The sequence below is a fragment of the Chelonus insularis genome, unplaced genomic scaffold (assembly GCF_013357705.1).
Source record: "Chelonus insularis isolate UGA/USDA-ARS -01 unplaced genomic scaffold, ASM1335770v1 contig_93_pilon, whole genome shotgun sequence".
Lineage (NCBI taxonomy): Eukaryota > Metazoa > Arthropoda > Insecta > Hymenoptera > Braconidae > Chelonus > Chelonus insularis.
Window position 1 is genome coordinate 829,734 of NW_023276782.1, and position 24,561 is coordinate 854,294.

At 30.6% G+C, this 24,561-nt stretch overlaps 4 protein-coding genes across 12 annotated transcripts; 1 reads left to right on the forward strand and 3 right to left on the reverse strand.

The window, feature by feature from the left end:
• Positions 1–86: 86 nt before the first annotated feature.
• Positions 87–6,753, reverse strand: sws (patatin like phospholipase domain containing sws). Of its 3 annotated transcripts, none has more exons than XM_035092327.1 (9): positions 6,497–6,753; positions 5,836–6,234; positions 3,016–5,295; positions 2,678–2,953; positions 2,392–2,578; positions 1,467–1,583; positions 884–1,204; positions 515–804; positions 87–443 (listed from the first exon to the last, which is right to left on the reverse strand). In XM_035092327.1, the coding sequence occupies exons 1-9, from the start codon at positions 6,512–6,514 to the stop codon at positions 342–344; spliced, it is 3,990 nt and encodes a 1,329-aa protein (XP_034948218.1). In that variant the 5' UTR covers positions 6,515–6,753; the 3' UTR covers positions 87–341. The 3 variants fall into 3 exon arrangements, with proteins under 3 accessions (XP_034948218.1, XP_034948219.1, XP_034948217.1); XM_035092326.1 differs by lacking the exon at positions 1,467–1,583 and adding an exon at positions 1,735–1,851 and having other exon boundaries at positions 88–443; positions 6,497–6,752; XM_035092328.1 differs by lacking the exon at positions 1,467–1,583 and having other exon boundaries at positions 6,497–6,752.
• Positions 6,754–7,250: 497 nt separating this feature from the next.
• On the forward strand, positions 7,251–21,754 carry Cip4 (formin-binding protein 1-like Cip4). 5 transcript variants are annotated; one of them, XR_004691011.1, is made up of 12 exons: positions 7,480–7,503; positions 8,596–8,711; positions 9,007–9,057; positions 9,165–9,471; positions 9,566–9,712; positions 9,806–10,162; positions 10,746–10,775; positions 10,972–11,279; positions 11,382–11,573; positions 11,746–11,882; positions 12,764–12,993; positions 21,622–21,754. XR_004691011.1 is itself a non-coding variant. In XM_035092332.1 (11 exons), the coding sequence occupies exons 1-11, from the start codon at positions 7,480–7,482 to the stop codon at positions 12,919–12,921; spliced, it is 1,815 nt and encodes a 604-aa protein (XP_034948223.1). In that variant the 5' UTR covers positions 7,251–7,479; the 3' UTR covers positions 12,922–13,471. The 5 variants fall into 5 exon arrangements, 4 of the variants coding, with proteins under 4 accessions (XP_034948223.1, XP_034948224.1, XP_034948225.1 ...); XM_035092332.1 differs by lacking the exon at positions 21,622–21,754 and having other exon boundaries at positions 7,251–7,503; positions 11,758–11,882; positions 12,764–13,471; XM_035092331.1 differs by lacking the exon at positions 21,622–21,754 and having other exon boundaries at positions 12,764–13,471.
• Positions 13,876–17,343, reverse strand: Sclp (leucine rich repeat containing protein 20 sclp). 2 transcript variants are annotated; one of them, XM_035092335.1, is made up of 4 exons: positions 16,881–17,343; positions 15,531–15,674; positions 15,290–15,457; positions 13,876–15,209 (listed from the first exon to the last, which is right to left on the reverse strand). In XM_035092335.1, the coding sequence occupies exons 1-4, from the start codon at positions 17,035–17,037 to the stop codon at positions 15,046–15,048; spliced, it is 633 nt and encodes a 210-aa protein (XP_034948226.1). In that variant the 5' UTR covers positions 17,038–17,343; the 3' UTR covers positions 13,876–15,045. The 2 variants fall into 2 exon arrangements, with proteins under 2 accessions (XP_034948226.1, XP_034948228.1); XM_035092337.1 differs by lacking the exon at positions 16,881–17,343 and adding an exon at positions 16,024–16,215.
• On the reverse strand, positions 18,107–24,200 carry Pdzd8 (PDZ domain containing 8). 2 transcript variants are annotated; one of them, XM_035092330.1, is made up of 11 exons: positions 24,088–24,200; positions 23,837–23,993; positions 22,833–23,782; positions 22,559–22,751; positions 22,212–22,474; positions 20,929–21,937; positions 20,575–20,837; positions 20,293–20,496; positions 19,503–19,646; positions 19,169–19,351; positions 18,107–19,062 (listed from the first exon to the last, which is right to left on the reverse strand). In XM_035092330.1, exons 3-11 carry the CDS (start codon positions 23,232–23,234, stop codon positions 18,850–18,852), a joined length of 2,874 nt encoding a protein of 957 aa, XP_034948221.1. In that variant the 5' UTR covers positions 23,235–23,782; positions 23,837–23,993; positions 24,088–24,200; the 3' UTR covers positions 18,107–18,849. The 2 variants fall into 2 exon arrangements, with proteins under 2 accessions (XP_034948221.1, XP_034948220.1); XM_035092329.1 differs by having other exon boundaries at positions 22,833–23,993.
• Between the last annotated feature and the right edge of the window lie 361 nt (positions 24,201–24,561).

A 24,561-nucleotide genomic window follows, 5' to 3' on the forward strand; every position in this document is an offset into this window, starting at 1 on the left:
TTTAAAGGATAAAAAAATTTACAAAGAAATATTTATGTAAAATTGAATAAACAAAAATCTTTTTTAAATATTTTCATTATTTATTTTTTTTTTTATATAACGTTAGTTATAACTATCACTGCATTATAAATTCAGTACGAGTATCAAAATGATACATTGCATTGTAAATTGTAATAAAGAGGCGTAAGCTCTAATCTCGTTTAACAAAATTTCTAAAATAACCAAATTTGTACTTTCACATCATATATACATCTTACGCGGTTACTCTTTGTACGATCAACTAATAAAATTTTTTGAGACTTACTGTACTTTACGTGATTAAGTAAAAATATTTTTACAACTTAAAATAGCTTTGGATGGTACTCTAATTCTGATTCAGCTTCAGTATCGGATAAACTCAAAGAGACTCCGGGTCGACGTCTTAATCGGTTGTCATCAGGGCTCTGAAAAACATAATATTAAAATTAAAAATTTATTTATTAAATTTTTCGTATGCAAAAAATATATTAATTACCTGGTCTAAAATTCCAGCAGTGGGTTCTGATGCATAGCCTACTTCTTGCGCATCTTCTTCCAAATCTGCTTCATATTCTTCAAATTCAGACTCGGAATCGATATCCAGATCGTACTTATTTCCACGAGAAACCTTACAAACCATTTGCGCTAAATCCGTAAATGTATATGAAGGGAAAGAATCTTGTTGTGAGGCTTGATTTTTGGTTCTTAAAGCTTTCGCATGCTCTCGATCTGCATTAAATCGAGGCAATACTCCTGCTTTAAGCTGTCCTTCAAAATATGTTTTACCTGAAAAATAAAAATGTGGTAGAAAATTAAAATGATAATCAATTTCAATTAAGTTCATAGAATAGAATTAGATTTTTACCATGATGATAACCAACATCTTTAATTTCATCAAAATTAGCAAACTGTAGGGTTTTATATTTATCGATTGGCGGTCTAATATATTCACAGTAATCTGAAGACTTCACTTCTTCTAATTGTCGTACACAGCTTACATATGCCAGTCTCGATTGAATGTCAGGCAAATTAGGGACTTTAACAGGTGTAGCAAAAGGATTCCATCGTTTCCAAAGCAACCACCATCCTGATAATGAATCTCCATAATTTGTTAAATCCGTGTCATCTTGAGAACCTACATCGATGGCTAAAATATGATGGGCTCCTTGCCTCAGCATTATGTCAGCTTTCAGATAAAAAGATGATCTATTAGTTTACTGTTATAATAATAAAAGGTCTTATTAAATAAAACTCCAAATTTGTTTTGATTAATATAGATCAATTATTTTTATATAAATTTTTGGAAAGTTACTGTTGATTAATGTTTTTAAGCAAACATAAACAATACAAATACCCTATTTTATTGTTCCATTTGACAAAAAAAGCAAGTGAGCTGATTAAAATTTTTTTGCAAATTTTATTAATTGATAATAAATAAAGCGTTATACCTGGGACATTGTTAACATAACACCCGTCGACCAAAAGATGCCCATCGAGTGGATCACAAATTGGTGGGAAAACACCAGCAACAGTCATACTAGCTCGAACATACGTCCATAGCGGGCCTGGGTATAATTAAACTGTTCGATTTGCATTGCATTCAATGATGCATCTTTTATCGACGGGAGCGAGTAAAAATGGGTACAGACATTGAATATTTATCAACATGAATTACAAATAGATAAAATTTAAATGCGTTCGTAGGAATAAAATTACCTGGGAGATTATTGACATACCCGCCGTCGAGGAGTAGGTGGCCGTCAACTGGGTCGCACAACGGCGGCATATAACCAGACAATGACATCGAACTCCGAATGTACCGCCACAGCGATCCTAAACACGATGAATCATTATGCATTTTCAAGATTATAGATCTTCTACTGCACTTATGATTCCAAAATAATAATAATATTTACAATATTTTTACATGACAATCGACAATACCAATCAAGCTGGAGTTATTTATTTAAATTTCTTTTCAACAAATATTTACAATAAAAGCTCACGGTAATTTTAATCAATAAAAAATAAGTTAATTTCTTGATATATACACGTTTAATAATAGCACCTACAACGGTGAGTACGTCAACAATAATAATTTATAAAACTCGCTCCCGTCATTTTAATAAATAATATGCATTACTGCAATTATTAACGAGTGCGAGATTAAACTTTTATATGAGAAATAATAGAATTATCAAAGCGTACTTCATTTTGCAACTACTCTACTGTGAAAATCTAGATACAGATATGTAGGTACAGAACAAACAGATACAAAAAGAATATTTGGAATATTTTGAAAGTGTAGTACGGGAGCAAAAGAAATCAGTTGAGATATGTATGCTATTAGTAGTAAAAAATTGTTATACAGACCATGTGTGTGCGTGCGCATACAAGAAGCTGTGATGTCAGTGGTTATTATGAAAAAAGGTAGCCATAAATCTTCAATGTAAGTATCTCCAAACGTAGCTTGGATGGTTTTATTGAAATCTTTTCCTGAGAACATTGATGTCATAGGGTATGTCAAGTCTAAAATTTGACGCCACCACTGTGTCATTTTCTAGAAATTCCAATGAAATCATTCAGAAGATTAATAAATGATTCATATTAAGGAAAAGATTATAATCTAATTAATTGATCAATTGATTAATGATTTTACTTTAGACCATTCTCGAGCTTTCTGCGTAGTTGTTGTAATATTCTTTTCCATGCACCATAAAGCTCCCATGAAGGATCCAATGCTTACACCTCCAACCATGTCAATAGGAATTCCTGCTTCAAGAATTGCTTTCAACATCCCTATATGTGCTGCTCCTCTAGCTCCACCACCTCCTAGTACAAGTCCCACTGAAGTTCCAGTTAACCACCTGGCTAATCTGCTGAAATCACTATGTACATTTGGCTCTGACATGAGGACTTTGGAGTAAAGCTCATTCTGAAAATATTTAATTAAACATTAATTTACAATCATTGGAAATAGTTGAATAAAAAACGTACAATTCGATACTGTGATCTTCGAGTGAACATTCTCTTAGGACATTGTATATGATGATGGCTAGAAACCCAACTTCGCATATTTAGCCATTCGACAGTATTAGAAGGACGTTGACCACTCTGCTCTTTATGTAATAATACCAATTCTTTTTGTGTTCTCATTGCTAACCGTTCCACTTCTCTTTCTGTACGTCCCAAAGAAGGTGGTTTATCTCCAAGACCAACGATTAGAATACAATCAGCTTGCCTAACACATCGTTGTGTCCAAGCAGTATATGCTGAATCACATTGGTACAAAGAAATCCTATGTTGATCTTCTTGTTGAGCAAGCCATGAAGTTAATCGATATTCATTGGGTGCTTCCATAATACTGGTACCTAAAGTTTTCTTCACTACGTCAGAAGTAAGCCTTAAACAAGGACCAATGGCACAAAGAGAATGATAAAGTTCGTAGGTAAATGCAGTGAGTGGCACATCATCAGATACAGGAACAATAGCAACTGTAGAGAAATTTACTTGGGCTGGTCGTGCATCAAATGTAGCAGCAGTAGTTCGATGTTGACCTTTTGTCGTTGGTCTACTGCTAGCTTGTTGCCATGTCCCTAAAATTCGATGACCTAGAAGATTAATTAATCTAGTCACTACAATAGGATATCTAAGCTTGATAACATTGAATAATCCTTCTGGTAACTTTGCAAGCTCCGAGTCTCTCACAGCCATCACTGTAGTTGATCTTTGTGTCTGGGTAACCATTTCTACAATGCCAACTAGATCTCCTTTACCATATTCTGCAACTAATTCTTTCTTTCCATTTTTATGTGTAATAACTGATCTCAATCGACCACTTAGTACAATAAATGTGGAGTCAGACTCATCTCCTTGACGATAAACTGCTCGTCCACTTTCCAGAAATAGCCAATCCAGAGCAAAGTCAACTTGTCTAACAAATGGACTTAATCTTCGTACAACTGTATGAGCTACGTGCAAAACAACAGTTGGTTGTTCTCGCATAATAGCAAAGAATGTTTGTTTCGATAAAAGAGCAATTCGACTTGGATGTTTAGCACGAATTGTATAAAATGATGGCTCTCCAGTGAGGACTGCTAATCCTCCAACAATTTCTCCTTGATGAGCACTAAACATGTGAACTTCCTCATTAGAATCTCGACCTTCTGTTACTTTCTGGCTTACTATTAATGATCCTGAGATAACGTAGACTAAAGCGACGTCTTTGTGAGACTCTTCTTTCATGAGATAAGTTCCTGCTGGTACTTCACGTATCTGAACTTTACCGTCTTTTAAAATTGTATCATCCTCTAATCCAAGTTCTTTAACAAACGCTTCAGTTGCTAATTGAACAAGGTAAGCTTCATCATGTTGAGGAGGAGGTTCAATCACAGATCGTTTTCTGAATGAAGAACTACCTCCACTTGAGTGTACGATATCAGCTATACCACTGTGAAGTTGATTAATGCCTGTTAAAGGTGAGCTAGACCAATGTGCATCACATTCTGGAACCATGTCTGGTGTTGTTTGATTAGGCTGCTTCCAATCAGGATGCTTTCTTTGTCTATTTATTGTTACAGGTTGAGAACTAAGTAAATCTTGAGGAGTATCAGAAGGATCTGAAATTTCTCCTGCCGACACAGGTGCATTATCTGGAATTTGTGGAAAATTTTCACGAGTTCTCGATCGTACAGGTGATCCAGAAAAAGGGCTGTGTTTTTTTTTGTGTGATCCTTGGTTAACTAATTCTGCTGATAATCCAAGGTATTGATGCAAAGCTGTAAATGTGACTCGTTGAAGCCGTACCATAATGACCTGGATAACTCGAATAAATGCATCTGGATGGTCTTGAAAAACTTCTTGGAAAGCATTCATAGGTAACTTTACAACCACAGAATCTTCTACAGTTCTAGCTGAGACAGTTTTATAAGTGCTAGTATGACCTGTGAGTACGTCAGTAAAACTGAGTAGACTTGTTACAGATTCTCCTGTTTTCACTAATTTTAGTGGGACTTGACTACCATCTGGTCCAGTGATATAAACGTTAACTAATCCCTGCTGAACTATAAATACATTTTCGTCGGGATCCCCGATTCTAAATAGTAATGTTCCAGCAGGTAAATTTATTATTTCTGTATGTTTACATAATTTCAGGAATACCGGCTTTTCAAAGTGTCCAAATACCCTAATGCTTTGAAGAATATATAAAGCATCGGGTGGTACACGATCACCAGGACCAAAATCTTCTTCCAAGTACTCTGCAGGAGGCTCTAGCACCTACAAAAAAACATAAACCTTACTTATGATGAACATTATGAATAATTCAAACTACAAATTAAATATTGATTTATAAATATTTCACAAAGTTGTTTTTAAGTTTTAAAGTATCTATGGAGTTATCATAAACGCATAAAAAATAAACTCATTGTTTTAATAATAACCAATACATATACATTAAAGTGTTATTATTACTTCAAAACTAGAACTTGACCCTGACACATGAGTATAAAATTACATACATTGCTAAAAATTCTATGTAGTCGTTAAATATTTTTGTCAGTTATCTTATCATATTAATTTCTCGATTATTTTTTTAATGTGAAATTTCTACACGTTTAACTGATTCATTATTAAATGTAGAATAAACATTAACATAATAATGATGTAAACCGGCTTTAAACGGTCATAAAACATACATAGATGTTATTTTACTTTTGTAAACTTGTTCATACTTGAAAAAGCATGTTGTACACGGATGAAGTAAATTATTAAGTAGTTAAATATCTATATACATGATAAAGAAACATAAAAATTAACCTTTAGTTGTTGAGGAGCAGTCTCTTTTTTTAATTGTAAAAGCCTTTTGGCGAACCTCATAACTGCTCTACGTTTTTTTCCTTGTCCAGTGCCATGGACTTGTCCACTGATCGATTTGACTTTCCTCAGCATTTTCCGCCCGTAAAATAACACTTTGTCGCGTTTGCGGAATCGTGGTTTTCCTACTCCTACGAGTTCTTTCATTTCCGGAAGAAACTCTTTGTTTTTCCATTTTCGTAAAAAAAGTAATAAAATTGTACATAAAAGTGTTAAAGCTACGAGACAGATAAAAATAACAGTTCTCAAGGATATTTGGTATTCATCTAACAAAGGACCAATCCATGTTGATAGGCTGTAGGAATCCAAACTCTCATTTAATCGACTAAAGAGCTCTATAACCTGAAAAAAAACATATTGTCATTATTTAATTTATCAATCAATTAAAGTCAATCAGAAGTGTAGATATTTAAATATGTAAATATGTTTTCTAGAAGCTTTGTAATATTTTTATAAAACATCTGTAATTATTTTTACAATAAAAACAAGTCAATTCAATTACTTTATTTTGATATGCTAATTTTGTAAAATAAATTTAAAACAAATTGCAAGATAAATAAAAGAATAAAATAGTAATAATGAGTAATTTATTTGTTCAATTTACTTCCATAGCTGCTACCATCGGTGATCATTATCGTTCCATGTAAAATCGTATACAAATCGTTTTGTCTCTAATGTAACAGATCACGTTCTTGTCAGAATATTATTGAAGTTTTGAGTGTACTGACACTTAGTAAATGTCATGGATAAAATAAAATAAAAATTCAAAGAATATAATCGACCTTTGACACTTCATTCGAGTCATCCAGTGCCATTTGTGCTGAATGTACCATTACTGTCTTCTGTTTTTCATCCTTGAACACTTGCGCCCCCTTCAACTAAAAATTCAATATGGAATGTTATAAACTTTATTTTTCAATGGTTCGTAAATATAAATATATTTAATTTTTTGTTTTTTAAGAACATATTCTATGAAAAAAAAATTAATTTAAAAATTTCTGAATTCTTACAATATTCTGTATTGATTTTCTAAAACCGTTTGATTCGATTATAATAGACTGCTATCTATTGTGATTGTGTTAATTTTTAGATTATTCGAAATAATATTGAGAATATAAAATTTATTCTATAATATATGTTTAACATTTTTTAATAATTTTTTAAAGATTTCTATAAATATTCGGTGCAAAAAAATCGTTTTTCTTATTGATTTTTTGGAAATTTTAAAGTTGTCGAGTAGTTACATGCAGCGCCACGATTCAAAAAAGCGAGATAGTACTTTACAATTTCTCCGTCGGAGAGCGCTGACAATCAATTCTGAAACATCGATAAACCAGTCTCACACAAATGCGGTGAAGTACTGGATGTTGGGTGTGGGTTCAACCAGTCAGTGGTTACAATTATAGGCGGACATGTTGTAAATGTATTTTCGTCAATGTGCGCGGTGATCTGACGCATGATATTCATGCGTTTTCATTGGTTTTTATAGTCGCAAATACATTTCTCAGTTACGCAAGTGACTTTTTCAAGTGCTACATGTAAAGTGTTGTAAAAAATTTTTAGCGACTGGTTTTCCCGGGCGCAATAATGAGTTGGGGTAGTGAACTTTGGGTAAGTCGTATGCTATGGCCTCCACTTATTATCACTACCAACATACCTGGTGCAATCTGAGAGTTTTGCGTTCTTTTATGTTTTTTTTTTTATCACCAAAACATATAAGCTCGATTTTCCTACATGACTCATACATCGTTTCATTTTCTAGTTATTCAAGACGATTGATTGTAATGAATTTCAATTCTTATGTGATTTTGACATTACTCCTGTGTCCCCAACCACTTGCTCAATATACTTGTTTCCCCACGAATGAAAGCCGCGATTCAATTTATTCCTTTCCAGTTTGACCTCGTCGTCTTTTCCACTATTTCTTTCTTTTTCTCCGCTGATAATAGATACGCCGATAGGCACACATTTAGTGACTAATACATATCGTGAAAGATGTAATTTAACTTGCTAGCCTACTAAAGATAAGCTTCAGCTATATAAATGACTAAAAGACTTTGTTTGTTGTCATGTATGACTTTTAGCACTTTAATTATTTTCATTAAGAAATTTTTGTTATGATAACTATTTAAAACACTTAATCCAGTGATTAATGGTAGATTAATGTTGTATAAAATATTACTCATTCATACAAGTACATACAAAGAAGTTCCTACACTAGGGTCAATATATACAATGAGGGTGAGGCGCCCCCAACTCGTTTATATGACTCATAGTGCACTTGATACTCGACTAAACACACGTTATATTCATTAGTTAAGAGAGCAAGTTTAAAAAAAAAAAACATTTTTTTTCCCTCGATCCTTTGTAGGATGCCTTTTTTATGTCACATGCTCTCATTCAATGGCAAGATCAGTGAAATTCATTATCACGCAGTACAAGATAGACTTGTCATACAAAATCCGGTGTCCTGTATTACTATCAGGCATTGAACTTTTATGGAGAAACCACGGCTATGCAGTTCTTCGAGTCTGAAGGCCTTCTTTCGTATAGATGGCTCATTCGTGGTGTCTCCATATTCGGCTAAAACCGGTTTTAACAAATAATACCACCACGCGATGCACTACATCAAAGTTATTTTTCATTATAATCATCATAATCACGTTAAGATATTCAAAGAATTTTGTTTTTGTCATTCAACAGGATCAGTACGACAATCTGTCCCTACACACGCAGAAAGGGATAGATTTTCTTGAGAGATATGGACACTTTATAAGGGATCGATGTAAAATTGAAGTTGAATATGCCGGCAATCTTAGGTAAAAAATTAATTAAAATTAATGATATCATTAATAAACATCCTTAAAGAAGTCTTTGCAGGATGAAACTTATTTATTTCATTTGATTCTTATTGATATATAATTTATTGATATCGATGTAATGTCGATTATCATTTGAAATGTTCATTTAATGGTGGACAAAAAGTTGGAATTTCAACGACTGAATCAATAAATCACGTTTATTTTCTCAAGCGACTTGCAAAGACTTTTATTATTTTATTTAATGGTCAAGTAAATTAGTTAATGAAATCTTTAATTGTTATTGATATTGCAGAAGGCTAGTGAAAAATTATCTACCGAAAAAAAAAGAGGAAGAAGATTATCAGTAAGTATGATAGTTGTCTAAAAATAAACCTGATAGAAAGAGGTTGAAGTGAAATTCAGTGATAAACTAATAGATATTTAATTTTCTATTTAATTTGTTTCTTTAAGGTATAGTCCATGTCGTGCATTTAAAATGGAACTAAATGAAGTTAATGATCAAGCCGGTCAAAGAGAGGTGATTGCTGAAAATCTCCAAGCAAATGTACTTCGTGAACTGAATTTACTTGTCAAGGACTTTAAAGAAGATAGAAAGAAGCATCTACAAGAAGGTGCTAGGCTAATGGCTACGCTAGCTACGCAAATTGGTAGTTTAGAACGTGCTAGAAAAGCATATGAAAAAGCATATCGCGAAGCAGAGAGAGCTCTTGAAAATTACCAACGTGCTGACGCTGATCTCAATTTATCAAGAGCAGAGGTATTTTTTTTTAAAATATAGATTGAAAGTTGTTTGAATTCTTTTAATTGTTACATTGATATCAACAAGTTCTTTGTTTTTTTTTATTTGATAGGTCGAAAAACAACGTATGAATATGACGTTAAAAACACAACAGAGTGAAGAAGCTAAAACAGAATATGCTAATCAATTGCAAAAGACTAACGAGATGCAAACTTTACATTATCACACAGCAATGCCACAAGTTTTTCAACATTTACAAGTAAATAAATCAGACAATTAAGAATTATAATGATAGGAAAATGCGTCAAATGTTTATGGAGACAAAATAATAATTATTGTTTATAATTTATAGGAATTAGATGAAAAGAGAATAAAAAATATGAGAAATTATATGTTAAAATCAGTAGAAATAGAACGATCGGTAGCACCAATTATTTCTCAGTGTTTAGATGGTATCGAAAAAGCGGCCAATGAAATTAATGAAAAAGAAGATACTCTTTTAGTAATCGAACGATATAAAAGTGGGTTTACTCCACCTGGTGATTTTCCTTTTGAAGATTTATCAGCTGCAAAATCGTATGATAGTAATACTCAATTGTCAACTACAACGATGCAGCCAATTCACAATCACCTCACAGTAAAAGGTACCGTTTCAGGAGGAAAGATAAAGAAGAGAGTTGGCATCTTCGGAATTTTCAGCAGCAATAAGGTATGAGGTTTATGAAATACTCTTTACATTTATCACAAGAATATTTTATATAGCACAGTATCATTTATAATCATATTCAAATATCAACAATGCATTTTAATACCATTTACTAATTGTTGCTTGGCATAAAATTAAGTAGAATTTAGCATGAAATCATTATTAGTATATATATTATTTCAATGAAATCAAATGTATTATTATATTAATTTAGAATATGAATAATTTTTTTCTCTTTTATCCAAATTGGCGGTTGGTTCAATCTACCTACAAATGTACAATTTTTTTTCCAACACTTATGATCTACAATTTTGGATTTATTTACTATTTAGTAAGTACTAGGTTTACACGAATGAATTTTTGTTGGCTTCAAACACAATTCAACAAGCAGGATTATTCATTATATTAACAATGCTATATTACACTTATTCAACACCCCCACCGACAAAGATTTCTCTAATAAGTGCACGCTCATTCATTTAATACATTAATTATTTATTATTTTTAATGCTTTCATCATCAGAATCTTCATTTCCATATTGAATGATTCGCTTTTATTATTTAATATGTTCCATGCAAACGGCAGAAGTTGATCGAGGTGTGCATAGCTTTAAAGGTCTGTCTTATTTAACATATGCATTCTTTTCACTAATAAAGTCTGTATTTTTATTTTTTTTTCTGCCATTGATGAATCATTCCCTTTTTTTTTAAATTTGTTTTTCGATAGATTCGATAAATGTTCAGCGTTGTGATTGTTTGTGTAATCATAAATAATTAAATATCATCTTAAATTAATTAATTAAATTTTTTAGAACAATGTACCTGGATATGGTGATGGCGCAAAGGAGGATTGCAGTGATTTACCTCCAAACCAGAGGAAGAAAAGACTACAGCAGAGATTAGATGAGATTCAAGCTAAAATTCAACAAGAAACAGCTGCGCGAGACGCACTGATGAAAATGAAAGGTGTTTACGAACAGAATCCAGCTCTAGGAGATCCTATGAGCATAGAAGGTCAATTGAATCAATCCAGTCATAAACTAGATAAGTTAGGTGCTGAATTGACCAAATTCCAGGGATATTTAGATGATGCTATAAAAGCTGGTGTTGGTCTTTCGAGGTAATCATAAATTCTAAATGGCTTCTAGAAAATAAAATAGCATAAATTTAATTAGAAATATCTTTAGTCAATTAATATTTATTAATAATTGATCATTTTTAGTCCAAGTCAAGCTCCACGAAAGCCTACAAGCAACGGTTCAACAACGAGGTCTGTTAATTCACGGAGATCCAGCCATTCAGGCGGTGAGGAGAGTTTATCTCGATCTGCTTCAGATTCAAGCGTCACTAATGCTAACACAAGTCAACCAGCACATAAGAAAAGTACACCAGGCACGCCTCAACCAACGCATGAGTAAGTTGATCTGAAATTTCTCTTTCCACCCTCTCTATTCTTTAAATAACTCACATAGCTAGCAGTTTATTTTTTTTATCAATTATTTGACTTGTCAAATAAATGATTGTACGTTAGAATAGTAATATTAGGCAAATAGAGATGGTATTTGTTTTACCGTACTCATGCACAGTTCCACGAATAGCCCGGAATCTGGTCTTGGTGCTTCACGAACGTCATTACCTGGCAGCGGAGGTGAAGAATATTATGTTGATGAATTGGATGCTCAACCACCCCTTGGTACTTGTCGAGCTCTCTATCCCTTTGATGGTAAGTTTATTTTTTTTGCAAAAAAATTTCTCTTTGATTTTTGTATATTTTATTTTATGAATTCATCAGTGAATCTAAGTAGGTTTGCTATAAATACTGATTAAGTCAGTATTACTATCAGATTTAATGATTTTTTTCAAAGAAATATGTTTTATTCAGAACTCTAATTGAGTGTTGATGAATTCTTCAAAGAAAAATATTTTATATATCTAACAAAGTACACTTTAATTTAATGAATATTGTTACTTACAGGGAAAAAAAACGTTGATTTATTTATAATTCGTAATCAAATGAAATTCTTTGATAATACAAAAATAACTTGAATTAAAAACATTAATTTTATTTCTATATAAAATATATTTATTTGCGATTAATGATTCTTTTTAAAGGCTATTATAAAAAACGTTTTGTTAGAAATATTCTAAAAATAGAAGTTCAAACACAAAGATTGTACTTACGATTATTGAATTTATTTATGATGAAAGCATTTGGGTAACTTTTATCGAATAATCTTTATTTGACTATTACGTAGTAGAGTAATCTCTTGGTAACGGTTATCAACAAATCTTTGAGATAATTGTTATAAATAATACGATTCGTTATTAAAATAGAACGAACAAAAATGAATGAAATCTAATTGACTTCATTTTAAACGCACGTAAATTACTTGAATGAATCATAGTTCTTCTCAATCCGAATATTTTAAATCCTTTGTAATTTTTTTTTCCAAGTTTGTATTTATTTTCTTGATAATAAGTTCATGAAATACATATAAAATCCTCAATTCTAAAAGAATGTCAGTATTTACAATAAAATTTATTTTTAATCTCGTTAATGTATTGAACCAAATTCAAAAATGATAATTAAATTCTGTTCTTCAGCCACAAGTGAAGGATCAATACCTATGTATGATGGTGAGGAGCTTTACATGATTGAATTGGATCAAGGTGATGGATGGACAAGAGTACGTAGAATGTCGCAACCTATAGAGGGATTTGTTCCAACATCGTATATAGAATATCAACTTTACAACACATAACAATTTTCTACTAATAATACTGACGAATCTGACTCAAAATGAGCTTCGACTCGCGAAAAATGAGTCTTTCAGGTTAGTCAATAAAAATACTAATATGAAAATACTCAACTATTGCGAGAGTTATTTCGCCGAGATGACATTTATTGAATAATGTAGAAAGAATGGATATCTTTGGGACATTATTCATTGATTATAACATAGAAATTTTCATAAGAATATTTTAAGAAATCAAATAATTAAAATTATGTAAATCAGTCATATTCTAGATATATATATTCGCGATCAAGATTCGTGCAATTTTATCGTAATCATTTGCGCTTTCACGAGCGTAAATTACTAATAAAATTAGCAATTGAAGTATGAATGGATGTATGCAAAAAATGTATGTGTATGTATGCTACTTAGGACTCGTTATAATTATGGGTACTGGAGAATGATGTATATGCTTTGAATTACACTTTTTCACGTTATGCTAAACGTTTAAATTGAGGGGCTGGCCCATGTATAATCATTCATATACGTCTTGAAAAAATAAAAATAACAAAAAAAAATAATAATTTAAAAATTGAAAGAGACTGATCTCTATCAAAATATCGCTCAGAAAGTTATTTAAAGTTCTCATGAAAAAAAATATATATATATGTATATCTCATTTAAAATGAAAACATTTTAATTCATGAACAAAAAAAATTTTAAATATTTATATGGCAATCTGATAAAATAATAATCGGTGGACAATGGATGTAAAAAAATACATGACGCGAAAAAGGTGCTTCATTGTCACTCCGTTAAGCTATAAATCTTGGCTTTCATTATTGCTTTGTGAATCCAAGAAATGAAACAAAATACATTGATGTATATAGTGTTGATTGGGTAAAGGGTATACTTGAAGTAATAAATTAGTTAATGAATGTGCGCGTATCAATTTAGCAATATAAGCATCAAACCCCGAAATAATTGTGACAACATTTAATTCATTATTAGCTAATGTAATGTCCCATTGTATATTTTTTACAACCGGGACGAGTTTGATTACAACTATTCTCGTTAATAATGTACCTTGAGTAATTTGATCCTCGTGAACTGCGCATCACAAGATTACATACAGTTGGAAATAATCTAATCACTTTACGTAAAATACTGTTTTATTTCTTTCGAGACAAATGTATGTTTAATCTGTATATTTTGTGATTTTTTTTTTTATCAACTGATAAGTATTGTAGATAATTAACTTTGTGACTCATTATACGATTTATTGTAATAATTATTCTTTTCATTATAATTAATTACGATTATTATTATTATTATCTGAGATACATATACTATATATAAAATACAGGTACTAAACCAATATGAATTATTGACTGAATTCACCTATAAAATATCGAAAACTCTGTTCTCTTCCTTCGTTAACTAAATAAATAATTAACGAATGTTAGTATTGTTATATAAAAAAAAAATTAAATTGCAACACTTAAATTGATATAACAAATAAATTCATGAGGATTACATTTGCTAAATATCGTGTAATATTTTATACATATTATTGACTAGATTATAAGTATAGAAAGATATCTATAAAACATTATCATAATCAGATTTAATTTTACATCCCTGTGATACATCGTCATTATTATTATTCATCATCATTAAGCATTCTTTGTTTTTAATTGATGTATTTTTTCAATTAACAGTAGTATTTACTTTTTATAATGTGAGATAAAAAAAATATCACACTTTTCTACTTAATACCAGAAGCTATCATTTGACATTGGCAGTCATATCCAGTGTAAATCACAGCAGATTAATGATCGATTAATTAAATCGATCATCATAAGTTCTTTTTTATTAATTATATTAAGTATTTAAGTACATATCTATGCGCTTATTAAGCAGGAGCTTTTAGCTTTAAATCAATACAATTATTAGTGTAATAAATGTAATATTTGTCAACACAATTTAAATGCATTGACTCAACAATTGAGCAAGTTATCTTACTCCTATTCTGTTTTTATAATTTCTTTGTTTGTTGTTACTTTGCTTATTTAATTTCGCAAATTTAGCCAACTTGTTTATAAATAATTCTCGTAAAATTTGATCTTTACTAACTCGTTAACTATAATCTCAGACAGTAAGATCTTCCCAATCTTCAACTTGCCGAGGTGTCAGTTCAACTTGTATTGACTTTAAATTCCCAAGAAGATCATGGATCCTTGGAGGTATTGTGTTTTCTCGGAGATCTATAAATTCCAGTGCTGGTGCTCGTTTAAGTCTTTCAACATCAATGTCTGTCAAAAATAGCTTAATTTAAAGATATTTTTAGAAATAACAACACCAAGTTTTTTATAAACAATAAAAAATAATTTACCAATAATTGAATTATTATTAGCAAGAAGCCGTTTTAATTGTGGCATTCGATATGTAACTGGCGGAAGTGCAATGAACGAATTGTGTGAAATATCAAGCCTTTCAAGCTCTTGAAGTTCTGCAAGCTCTTCGGGTAATTTACTCATTTGATTGTGACTCAAATTGAGTTCTAAGAAAAATGAAAAGACCATGTGAATGAAAATTATTATTAATAATTATTAAAATTAATTTTTACTACTAACCAGTAATTAAGGAGAACTTGACTGCAAATTTAGCAGGAATTTTTGTAATAACATTACTTGACAAATCACATGATTTTAATTCTGTATGTCGCATTAAATGATAAACTGCATCAGGTACTTGCATTAATTGGCACTCAGACAAATCTGAAAATGAATTATTAAATATTATAAAAATTATCATATTTAAAAAAGTATCTCTGAATAACATCTGTATTAACATATAAATGATCCTAAAAATACTAAAATTCTAATAATATAGCATTCCTTGAATGAAAAGAACATAATTAATGTAAAATCTACACATAAGTTTACGCTTTCTCCTGCTCTCGATTTCCATTCCGGAACTACAATTAAGGCACAGTACATTATAAACAAAGAGTAAAAGTTTTTATCTATCTGACTACTATATATTAGGCATTCAAGATTTAAATTATTAAATTATCAGGGTAATAAAAAATTTATTATAATGATGATTAATAATTGCTTTTGATACCAAGATTATTGTTCTTTTGTGCCTCTTCACAACGACAAATTACTCTCGTGACTGCATTAGCCATCTTGGCTACCACTTTACTATTCTCTGCTGGGAATCTTTACACTATATTCTAGTTATACCCGTTGTTATTTTGGAATCAGTAAAAATAATCTGTACGTTATAGAAAGACCAACAAACCGGAAATACTACGTCAAAGTACTGCGAGTTTTAAATTTGAATTGAAACTTTGTTATTATCTAATAGTAAATCAAACTAATCAATCTTCCAGTGTGAATCACCAATAGATAAACGTGATATTTTCTGTACGAGGAAATGCAATGTAATGGCATTGGGCAGTAATCCAAAGAAAAGATAGCTCTAAACAGATCATTCAAGGCTGGACTTTAATGATCATTTGATCAATATTGTATTTCATCACTAGTTTTTATTATTGTTTATTATTATATACTACGGCCTTTGGTTGATTTTAAGTAAATACTTTAGATAGTATAATTGCAAAATTTTTTATAATATTAGAAAAAATTTAAATAAAGAGTGCATAAATAACAATACAATTTTTGTAATTGAATTTTAATTAGGCTTTAAAAAAAAAAAGTTGAAAGAAGAGAAAAATGTGTAGTAAAAGTAATTATTAGAAAATGGTATAGAATTAAGTAGAAATTCTAATTAAGTTAATGGTCAAGTTGAAAATCATTATTTGCATTATCACTGGTATCCTCATCACCTGTAATTTTAATCATGATTTTTCTATGCTTGGTTCTTTTGTGTGACTGATGCGTCACGCAGTACTGTAACATTAAATTAATAATAGAATAGCGATTGTTATCTTATCAATATATTTATCTCCGGCTCACCTAGATTGCAATTGTCCTGAGCTTCCTCACAGCGTGAAACGACTCTGATGATAGCTCTACCTGCCAATTGTACACACACTGCAGTTGCAACATTTCTTTCACCCTCTTCTTGAGAGATTTGTCGAACTGCTTCTGAATTATATGATGGTGGTTTCATTTTATTAGTATTATTTTTTCCTACTTTTTGTGTACAGTATTAATTTAATAAAAAAAAGGTAGAGGTATAAAATTTAATGGTTGTAATAAATTAAATGAATGCGTAATCACGAGCTCTTCCGCATCTATCATGTGTAGAAGACGAGCATTTCCCACGAGATAATCCGTTGATTTCCAGTACTTTCACTGCAGCAAATGAACACGCATTATATCAACACTGAACTCAAGCGGATTATAATGGAAAAAGGCTGAAACTTTGTTGTTTATGTAAAGAATCACTCGTTGGCACTGGTCTGCATCAGAAGGCACAGTGCTATTTAAGCTTTCTCGCAATCTCCCACCGGACAAGCACCTTGGATCAGCTGACTTTGTCTTGGCTTCCTCTTTGTTTGAAAACAACGGCAGACTGCATGTCACTTCCACGTGGATACACAGTTAAGCTTTTATCAATTGAACATCATTATTAGTCGTAAAACGTTAAAATGTAGTAAAGCATAAAATAAAATATAAATGTTGTTGATTGATTGAAAACAGGTGATATATAACATATTCAACAGTTGCACTAGTTGCACATGTTTGAATCTATACCTAACAGGGACAAAATGTTTATGTACTTGACGGTATACACTTGGAGATGAGCCAGAAAATACTGCGCGTGTATTTTCACGATAAAAATAGATTGTCGAGCAAAATCCCCCATGACTTTTGCTTCTTCATCTTGGCTTTCGCGCCGTTCTACCGGTGATAAAGAACATGAAAGTATATGTACGATCTTGTTTATCTGTAGACAAACGTACACAGAAAAATACGAAATGACGTGCGAGAGCAAATTTCCGTTTTGAAATTGGAAAACCTTGGCTGGCTATGCTCATATCGTCATCCAACTACAAAAAGATACGTAGTGAGGCATTTTTTTATGTCTGTTCGTTGGCTCTTTGTATTTCGACTAATTCTACGTCTTTGACATTTTATTTATTTTCACATTTTCTTGGAACTTAACATATCCATAAATTCATTCGAAACATTTTATTTATTATACATTTTTCTTTTTTTTCTTCATTTTATATTGTTTTTTTTTTGTACACTTATATATTTTAAACTTTATATTATAATTAATAAATATAACTATAATTATCATCATTATTAGTTATCCATTAATGTGAATAAATGGATGGAATAACAAGCACTGAGTGCAGTATTAGTTTTTTTATTTATAGCTATTTTTATATTGATGCTGGCTAAAAGTATTTTCAAAAAATTTCACTGGATTAATGCAAGTGTTTGCATTATTCTTCATATGTTTGATTAAATGAATCTCTTTATTTTTAACTGAGTTAATTTTATGAGCAAAATATTTTTAATGTTAGCATTATTGATTATTTATTAAAGAAAAATATTGTAAATATACTCAGTCATTAGTATAATTCAGTCAGCAAAAATCCTGCATCAATCCAATAAATATAATAGACAAATATTTGATTAAATGTTGAATCTATTTGAACTTGTAGATATGAGTCTTTTGCATTGGTGTTTTGATGTTTCAATATTTTTTCGTTAATTTTATACATTCAATTACTTTTAAAACATTAATTAGTGCATGAAATGAAAATACGAAATCATTACGTATAACGTATAGTGCTGTTAGCTAAAAAATAGCTAAATGTTAAATAACATCGACATTTTTTCCGCTAGTACTGTAATATTTTTTATACGTATGTAATATTGACTGTTTCACAACACTTGAATTCTAATTGTTAATCGTAAGAAAGCGAGCTGATGGAGAATTTTACGACAGTTAAAATGCATTAAATTCTTATTCATTAACATTAGAATTTTGTTTTTTAGTCCGGTCTAAAATCTCCTGAGCATGTTGCAGGCCTGCACAATAATGCAATAATAAAACACTCAGTGCTTGTACTCGTAGGTCACTTTGTGCTATTAATTTAGCACTTTCTTCATCATTACTTTGTGATAGATCTAATCTTGAGGTAGTTTCAAAGTCCAATGCTGCCTTCAGTTTTCCCATCTATTTACAATCAAATTTTAAATCAATAAAGTGTTTACCAATCAATAAACTAAACAGTAAATTAAATGTTGAACGAGTAAAAAAAAATTAATTAAAAATCAATTACCATTAAATTTATCTTATCGACTCGTTCCTCAGGCTCTAAATTATTGAATAAAAATCTTCCTGTATCTTTGGCATGAGACATGAGACCATCATTCAATTCTCCAGCAATCAATGGGGTAGCAACACTTGGTTCTGCTCCTTCCAATAAGTCAGGACTTATGCCTAATCCTCCAACGAGTGAATTCTAAATTTTATAAATGCTAATTAAATTCATCGTTTCACAAGTATAAATAAAAAGCAGTGGTTACTATTAGCTAAAATAGTTGATTAAAAAAAATATTGTGCAGACTATTTGTATTTATTGCTTCTAATATGAAAAGATTATTAAATTCTACCTTGCGCGAAGAACATGGACTTGGTGGAAGACTTCTAGATGTTAAACCACCAGTAGACGATGGGGGAGCCAGACAACTCGTACTTCCAGCTTTCTTGAGGCCCAGAAGAGTATTTGCTATACTAGCCTTCACAGCCATCATACCCTAATTAAGCGATTAATGTTGTCTATGTTTTTTAATATTCCCTCACGATATGATATCAAATGAGTATGTACATAAAAAATATTTAACAGACATATATAATTATCCTAGTTGTTCCAGGATCGAGGCAAATGTCTACAAATAACTCTATCGTCATGTTAAACATTTTATTCTTTTTTTTACAAATAATTATATTAAATTCATTCGAACGGCAATGTAGTAGAATTATGAATATTTTCATACAGTTTTACTTCTCTCAATCTAGTAATAATTATTATTTTTAAATGTATTAACCATTAATATTAATATTACTATAATTAAAACGATCATTTCTACTATTAATATTTCGTAATAATTTACTATATGTATTTAAGAGGATAACCCATCCTTGAGGCAAGTTTTTAACAATTTTTTTATTTATATAAATGCAGGAATCTTGATTACTGAGTAATTATTGTACTAAATAAAAAATTACAAAACTCAAAATTCTTATACTCGATAAATAATTAAATAAATAAATAAATAAATAATAAAGAAATATATATATATATATATATACATTTGTATAAGATGTAAATATGTATAAATAATAAATCAATCCCATTCAAAGTTTTAAAATAAATGGAAGTTTGTACTATGTGTTCAATACCTGAACTTGTTCTTCACAACTTGTAAGGGAAATCTCAGGATTCACTTCTCCTACGATTACATTTGATTCCATTTCATCAACTTCAAATGCCATATTCGTCAGATTTTCTGCTCCACATGCTCCGGATGTTTGGCAACGAGCTTCACATTTTTTATGACATACCATACCGCAGTCTCGGCATTGAACTGCATCTTTCAACCAAATCTAATAATCAAATCAAAAGTGTAATTTTAGAAGAACTGTTTCCAAAGTTTTATAGTAAATTTTTTAAATATTACTAACCTTTTTTGAACAAAAATCACAATGAGTTGCTCGATGAAAATGAGTTCGTATAAAATCATGAGACTTTTTGTCAACAACATCATTATTAACAACTGGAATGCTTTTTACTGTCTCTATTTCTCGTTTGCTAAAATCACTACTAATAATTCGTCGATTTATATTAGTGGAAATCCATCTATAAGACAGCAGTATATCTCCATAACATAGACTTGGATCAAATCCTGAGTATCCTTGTAATTTAGAATTAAGACTTGCGAAAGAAGCTTGAAAAATAAATATAAAATTTCACTTTTATCCAAATGTAAAATGAAAAATGAGAATAGCAATGAAAAAAATTTTTATCGAAGAAAATACCTGTATCCGGAGGTAAAAGTGGATGGCATTTCAGATAATGACCGGTTGTAGAAGTGGAACATTGCGCTAGTATAAGTTTTATCGGTGCATTAATGTAACCTAATATTTTTGGAGGCACATCTCCACCTCTATATCGAGCCCAAACGCCGATATTTAAATATTGAAGTTCCGAATCGATTTGGAATGTTCTTGTTTCTTCAAATGATATTGATGAAGCGAAGGGTTTTTCTTTCGTTGTTATATATAAATCTGTTAAGCTTGGCGATAAATAATCATCACTAAAAGCTGTAGTACCACTACTCGATGCAGTTGATACGTTAGATATAGTCGAGATTCTTCGTGATAGTGGTTCTGATGACTGAAAATCATCATATGATACTTGGATGCTACTTTTTCGACGTCTAAACAATTTTATTCCCGAATCTGCTTTGTCCAGTAATTCACTATCACTATGCTCTTTGAGATCAGAAAATTTAATCATAGGTTCATGTTTTATTTTTACATGATCATCAAATTCATTGGATTTAATAATATTACTGCATCTATCGAAATCAGCTTTATTACTATATTTTCTCTCAACCCTGATAATAAAACGTCTCTGGGCTGCATTTTTAACTATTTTACCAACTTGGTTCATATTAGATATTTTTTTGCCATCAACTGAAACTAAAATATCTCCTTTCCTCATTTCAGCAATAGCGGCAGGACTTCCAGTAACAATAGTTTCAACAAGGACACAATTTTGTCCTATTTCTGGAACAACTTCTTGCTTAAAAACTACCCCTAGTTGATGAGAGCTGGGCTTACTGATGATCAGATCCAAAACCATGTAAGGAACTCCGCCATATTGAGTTAAATACACCCATGGGGTTGAATCTACACTGATTGTGCAATAAATTTCAACAAGTGATGAGTCCTCTAATGGCAAATTGCTTTGACCTAAATTTAAACGTTCTACTTCCACTAGTACGACTTCTAATAAGCCTGGGGTTAGCTGAGTACTCACAACCTATAAAGTAAATGATATTAATTATTACAAGATTTATTTTATTTTAGAAATACTGACATGTGTTATTGTCATTAATTTATTTATTTTGTAATTAAAAATAAAAATTGAACAAAATTTAATTCCGGTGCTTTAATTCTTTTTAGTTAAGGATAACGATTGTATCTGTTATTCAAAGTAAAAATAAGAATTGTGACGCATGACTAATAGTGCATATAATAAACTTTGTGAGTAACTTAATTAAATACAACAAAATGGAATAAAATTGACCAATTACCTCAGATAAATCGATATCTTCATCATTTAATCTGCGGAAAAATGGCTTGTATCGCATTTTATATCGTGGCAATGTATGCTTCCGTCTAATAGCTCGCCTAATTTGTCCAGTAATTAATGAAACTATTTGTGGTTGTAATTGACGTCCTTGAAATTGCGATTGAACCTCCAATTCTAAGATAGGTTCAGAATAAAAGCTAAGTGACCAATGAGTATATGGAATTCTTGTGAATTGCAGTCTGGCCTTTCCTGTGATACGTTTTACTAGAAAGAAAAACAGTAAAAAAAATTATTCACAACAATTGTTTCTTCCTATATTTATAAATAATTGTCTTTTAAGTTATTTACCTTGTAATGAGAGATATGCTGTTTTTCCTAATAACATTTTAACATCAATAGAGAGTTGAAAATTTCCTGAGTAATGGAGATCCAATGATAAATCCAATGTTTCCAGTAATCCAGTGTCTCGATCAATAACCGAATCTGCTACTTCAAGTCCTTTGATTGTTGGAAATTGAGTACCGAGATTCAATTCTCTTAACTATTGAATAATTTTTTAACAAATATTTTTAATTATTAAAAACAAATGACAAGAGAAGTAAACTTTTTAAATATTAATTACCTGTACGCTATCAAACAATCTACCAGTTGTTGTTTGTGTTAATAATTCTTTAAATTCATTATTTAATTTCCTATATAGCCATAATCTCACACGTTCAGCATGCTTTAACTCATTAAATAAAAACTGCAGCGTTAAATTAATAGCTAAGTTTTCATTTCCTTGTGAAAAGTTTTGATGACTTCTAGATAAATTACTAGTAAATTTGTTTTTCTCGTCATTGAGACTTTTTAATAATTCGTCAGGTAATACTGCTTTCCCATAAGATGGAATTTTCCCAGGAGGTTTTGCTTTTGGAGCACCCTCGAGGTATTTTTTCAAAATATAAAATTCCACAGCCAACGTACATATTATTCCACATGTAAATATAATCACAGCCAAAATGAGCATTAAAAAAAAGTCCATAGTAATAGGACATTTACCAAACAACTAAGATACATATACACATATCCCTTTAAATAATAATCACTAAAAATTGTTTTTGGTAAACTTCATTGATCGTAAGAAACATACACTTATCATAAACATAATCGGTTTATATAATTTTTTTTATTTTTAGAAATTACTACGTTAACTGAAAACTACTCCATCCTACTGCACTAACTTGTTCTCGTCTTTAAAAGCATTTCGTAACAAATTTCTTTCCTCTATAGAGCATTTATTGATTTTAGTAGCCATTTTTCTGTCGCTACATAACCTCTACAATATAGTTTTGTTCGATAATGAGATACGAATACGTATTACATGTATACCTTTATATGTATAATATATCTACATATAGGTGTGTTTAATACTATCAAATTGACGGTAATGATAAAACGAAGGGTCTGTTCACCCTAAATGTGGGGACACAAGCACATAAACGTACGACACAATACAGTCACTCTAAAGAGCCTCTAACATTAAATATGACCTTTAAACAATTTTGATACCAATAATGAACTGAACAATGCCTAAAACAATATTCTATTATTATTGTAATAAAAACTACATTAAACACTACATACTTCAAACTTTACTCCAAAATGTTCTAGTGTGACGATACTACTGACACAGGTCATATAGTTTAACAGATGTCAAAACAAATGCTTAGTATTCGTTCATTATCTTCGGATCATTGGTAAAAATAATTAAATTGTTTATTTTATTTGTCATCATAAATTCCTGGGAACATACACAGTATTAGACAAATCTCCAAATATTATTTCAAAAAATTGAACAACAAATAGACATGATGGAGTTTCTTATGTAAATATACCTCATTAATAGTTGAATTTATCATATGGGGTATAGAAAAAGCTTAATCAGATTCAATTTCTTCATTTTATGAATAAATATTCTTCCTAATTATATTTATTAATTATTTGTACACTCGACTTCATTGATGCTTGGTTTCCCCGCGAAAAGTAATAAAATTATCATCAGAGATCTGTTGGTAATAAATAAGTCAACACCGATATGATCGACTGTACAATGTGACCGTCGGTAACAAGTTATCGAGTTATGGTAAATTGTGGGAATGTCCTCAAATCGTTTATTTAAACATTTTTAAATTGATTATTTAATAAATTAATTAATGATTATTAATTAAAATGTAATATTCGAAATGAATTAATCATTTAGAATTATCTGGATAGATGTTATTGTATGATGCTGCCTCCAGAGTGAAAGCCAGAACTTCGATTAGTTCCAAATTAATTCGTCGTCATCGCTGGCATAGGATGAATTTTCT

Excerpts from the sequence above, each read along its gene's own strand:
- sws (XM_035092327.1), bottom strand. Across the intron at positions 1,584-2,391 it reads TATGCGCACGCACACACATG|GCCCGCTATGGACGTATGTT; the intron begins GTCTGTATAACA and ends AATTATACCCAG. Across the intron at positions 805-883 it reads AGATGTTGGTTATCATCATG|GTAAAACATATTTTGAAGGA; the intron begins GTAAAAATCTAA and ends TTTATTTTTCAG.
- Pdzd8 (XM_035092330.1), bottom strand. The coding sequence starts at position 23,234 with ATGGACTTTTTTTTAATGCTCATTTTGGCTGTGATTATATTTACATGT. Across the intron at positions 22,752-22,832 it reads GATTGTTTGATAGCGTACAG|TTAAGAGAATTGAATCTCGG; the intron begins GTAATTAATATT and ends ATTATTCAATAG. Across the intron at positions 21,938-22,211 it reads AAGATATCGATTTATCTGAG|GTTGTGAGTACTCAGCTAAC; the intron begins GTAATTGGTCAA and ends TTTACTTTATAG.
- Sclp (XM_035092335.1), bottom strand. The coding sequence starts at position 17,037 with ATGAAACCACCATCATATAATTCAGAAGCAGTTCGACAAATCTCTCAA. Across the intron at positions 15,675-16,880 it reads TCAGGACAATTGCAATCTAG|ATTTGTCTGAGTGCCAATTA; the intron begins GTGAGCCGGAGA and ends ATTCATTTTCAG. Across the intron at positions 15,210-15,289 it reads TAATAATAATTCAATTATTG|ACATTGATGTTGAAAGACTT; the intron begins GTAAATTATTTT and ends TATTTTTGACAG.
- Cip4 (XM_035092331.1), top strand. The coding sequence starts at position 7,480 with ATGAGTTGGGGTAGTGAACTTTGG. Across the intron at positions 9,472-9,565 it reads TCAATTTATCAAGAGCAGAG|GTCGAAAAACAACGTATGAA; the intron begins GTATTTTTTTTT and ends TTTATTTGATAG. Across the intron at positions 9,713-9,805 it reads AAGTTTTTCAACATTTACAA|GAATTAGATGAAAAGAGAAT; the intron begins GTAAATAAATCA and ends TATAATTTATAG.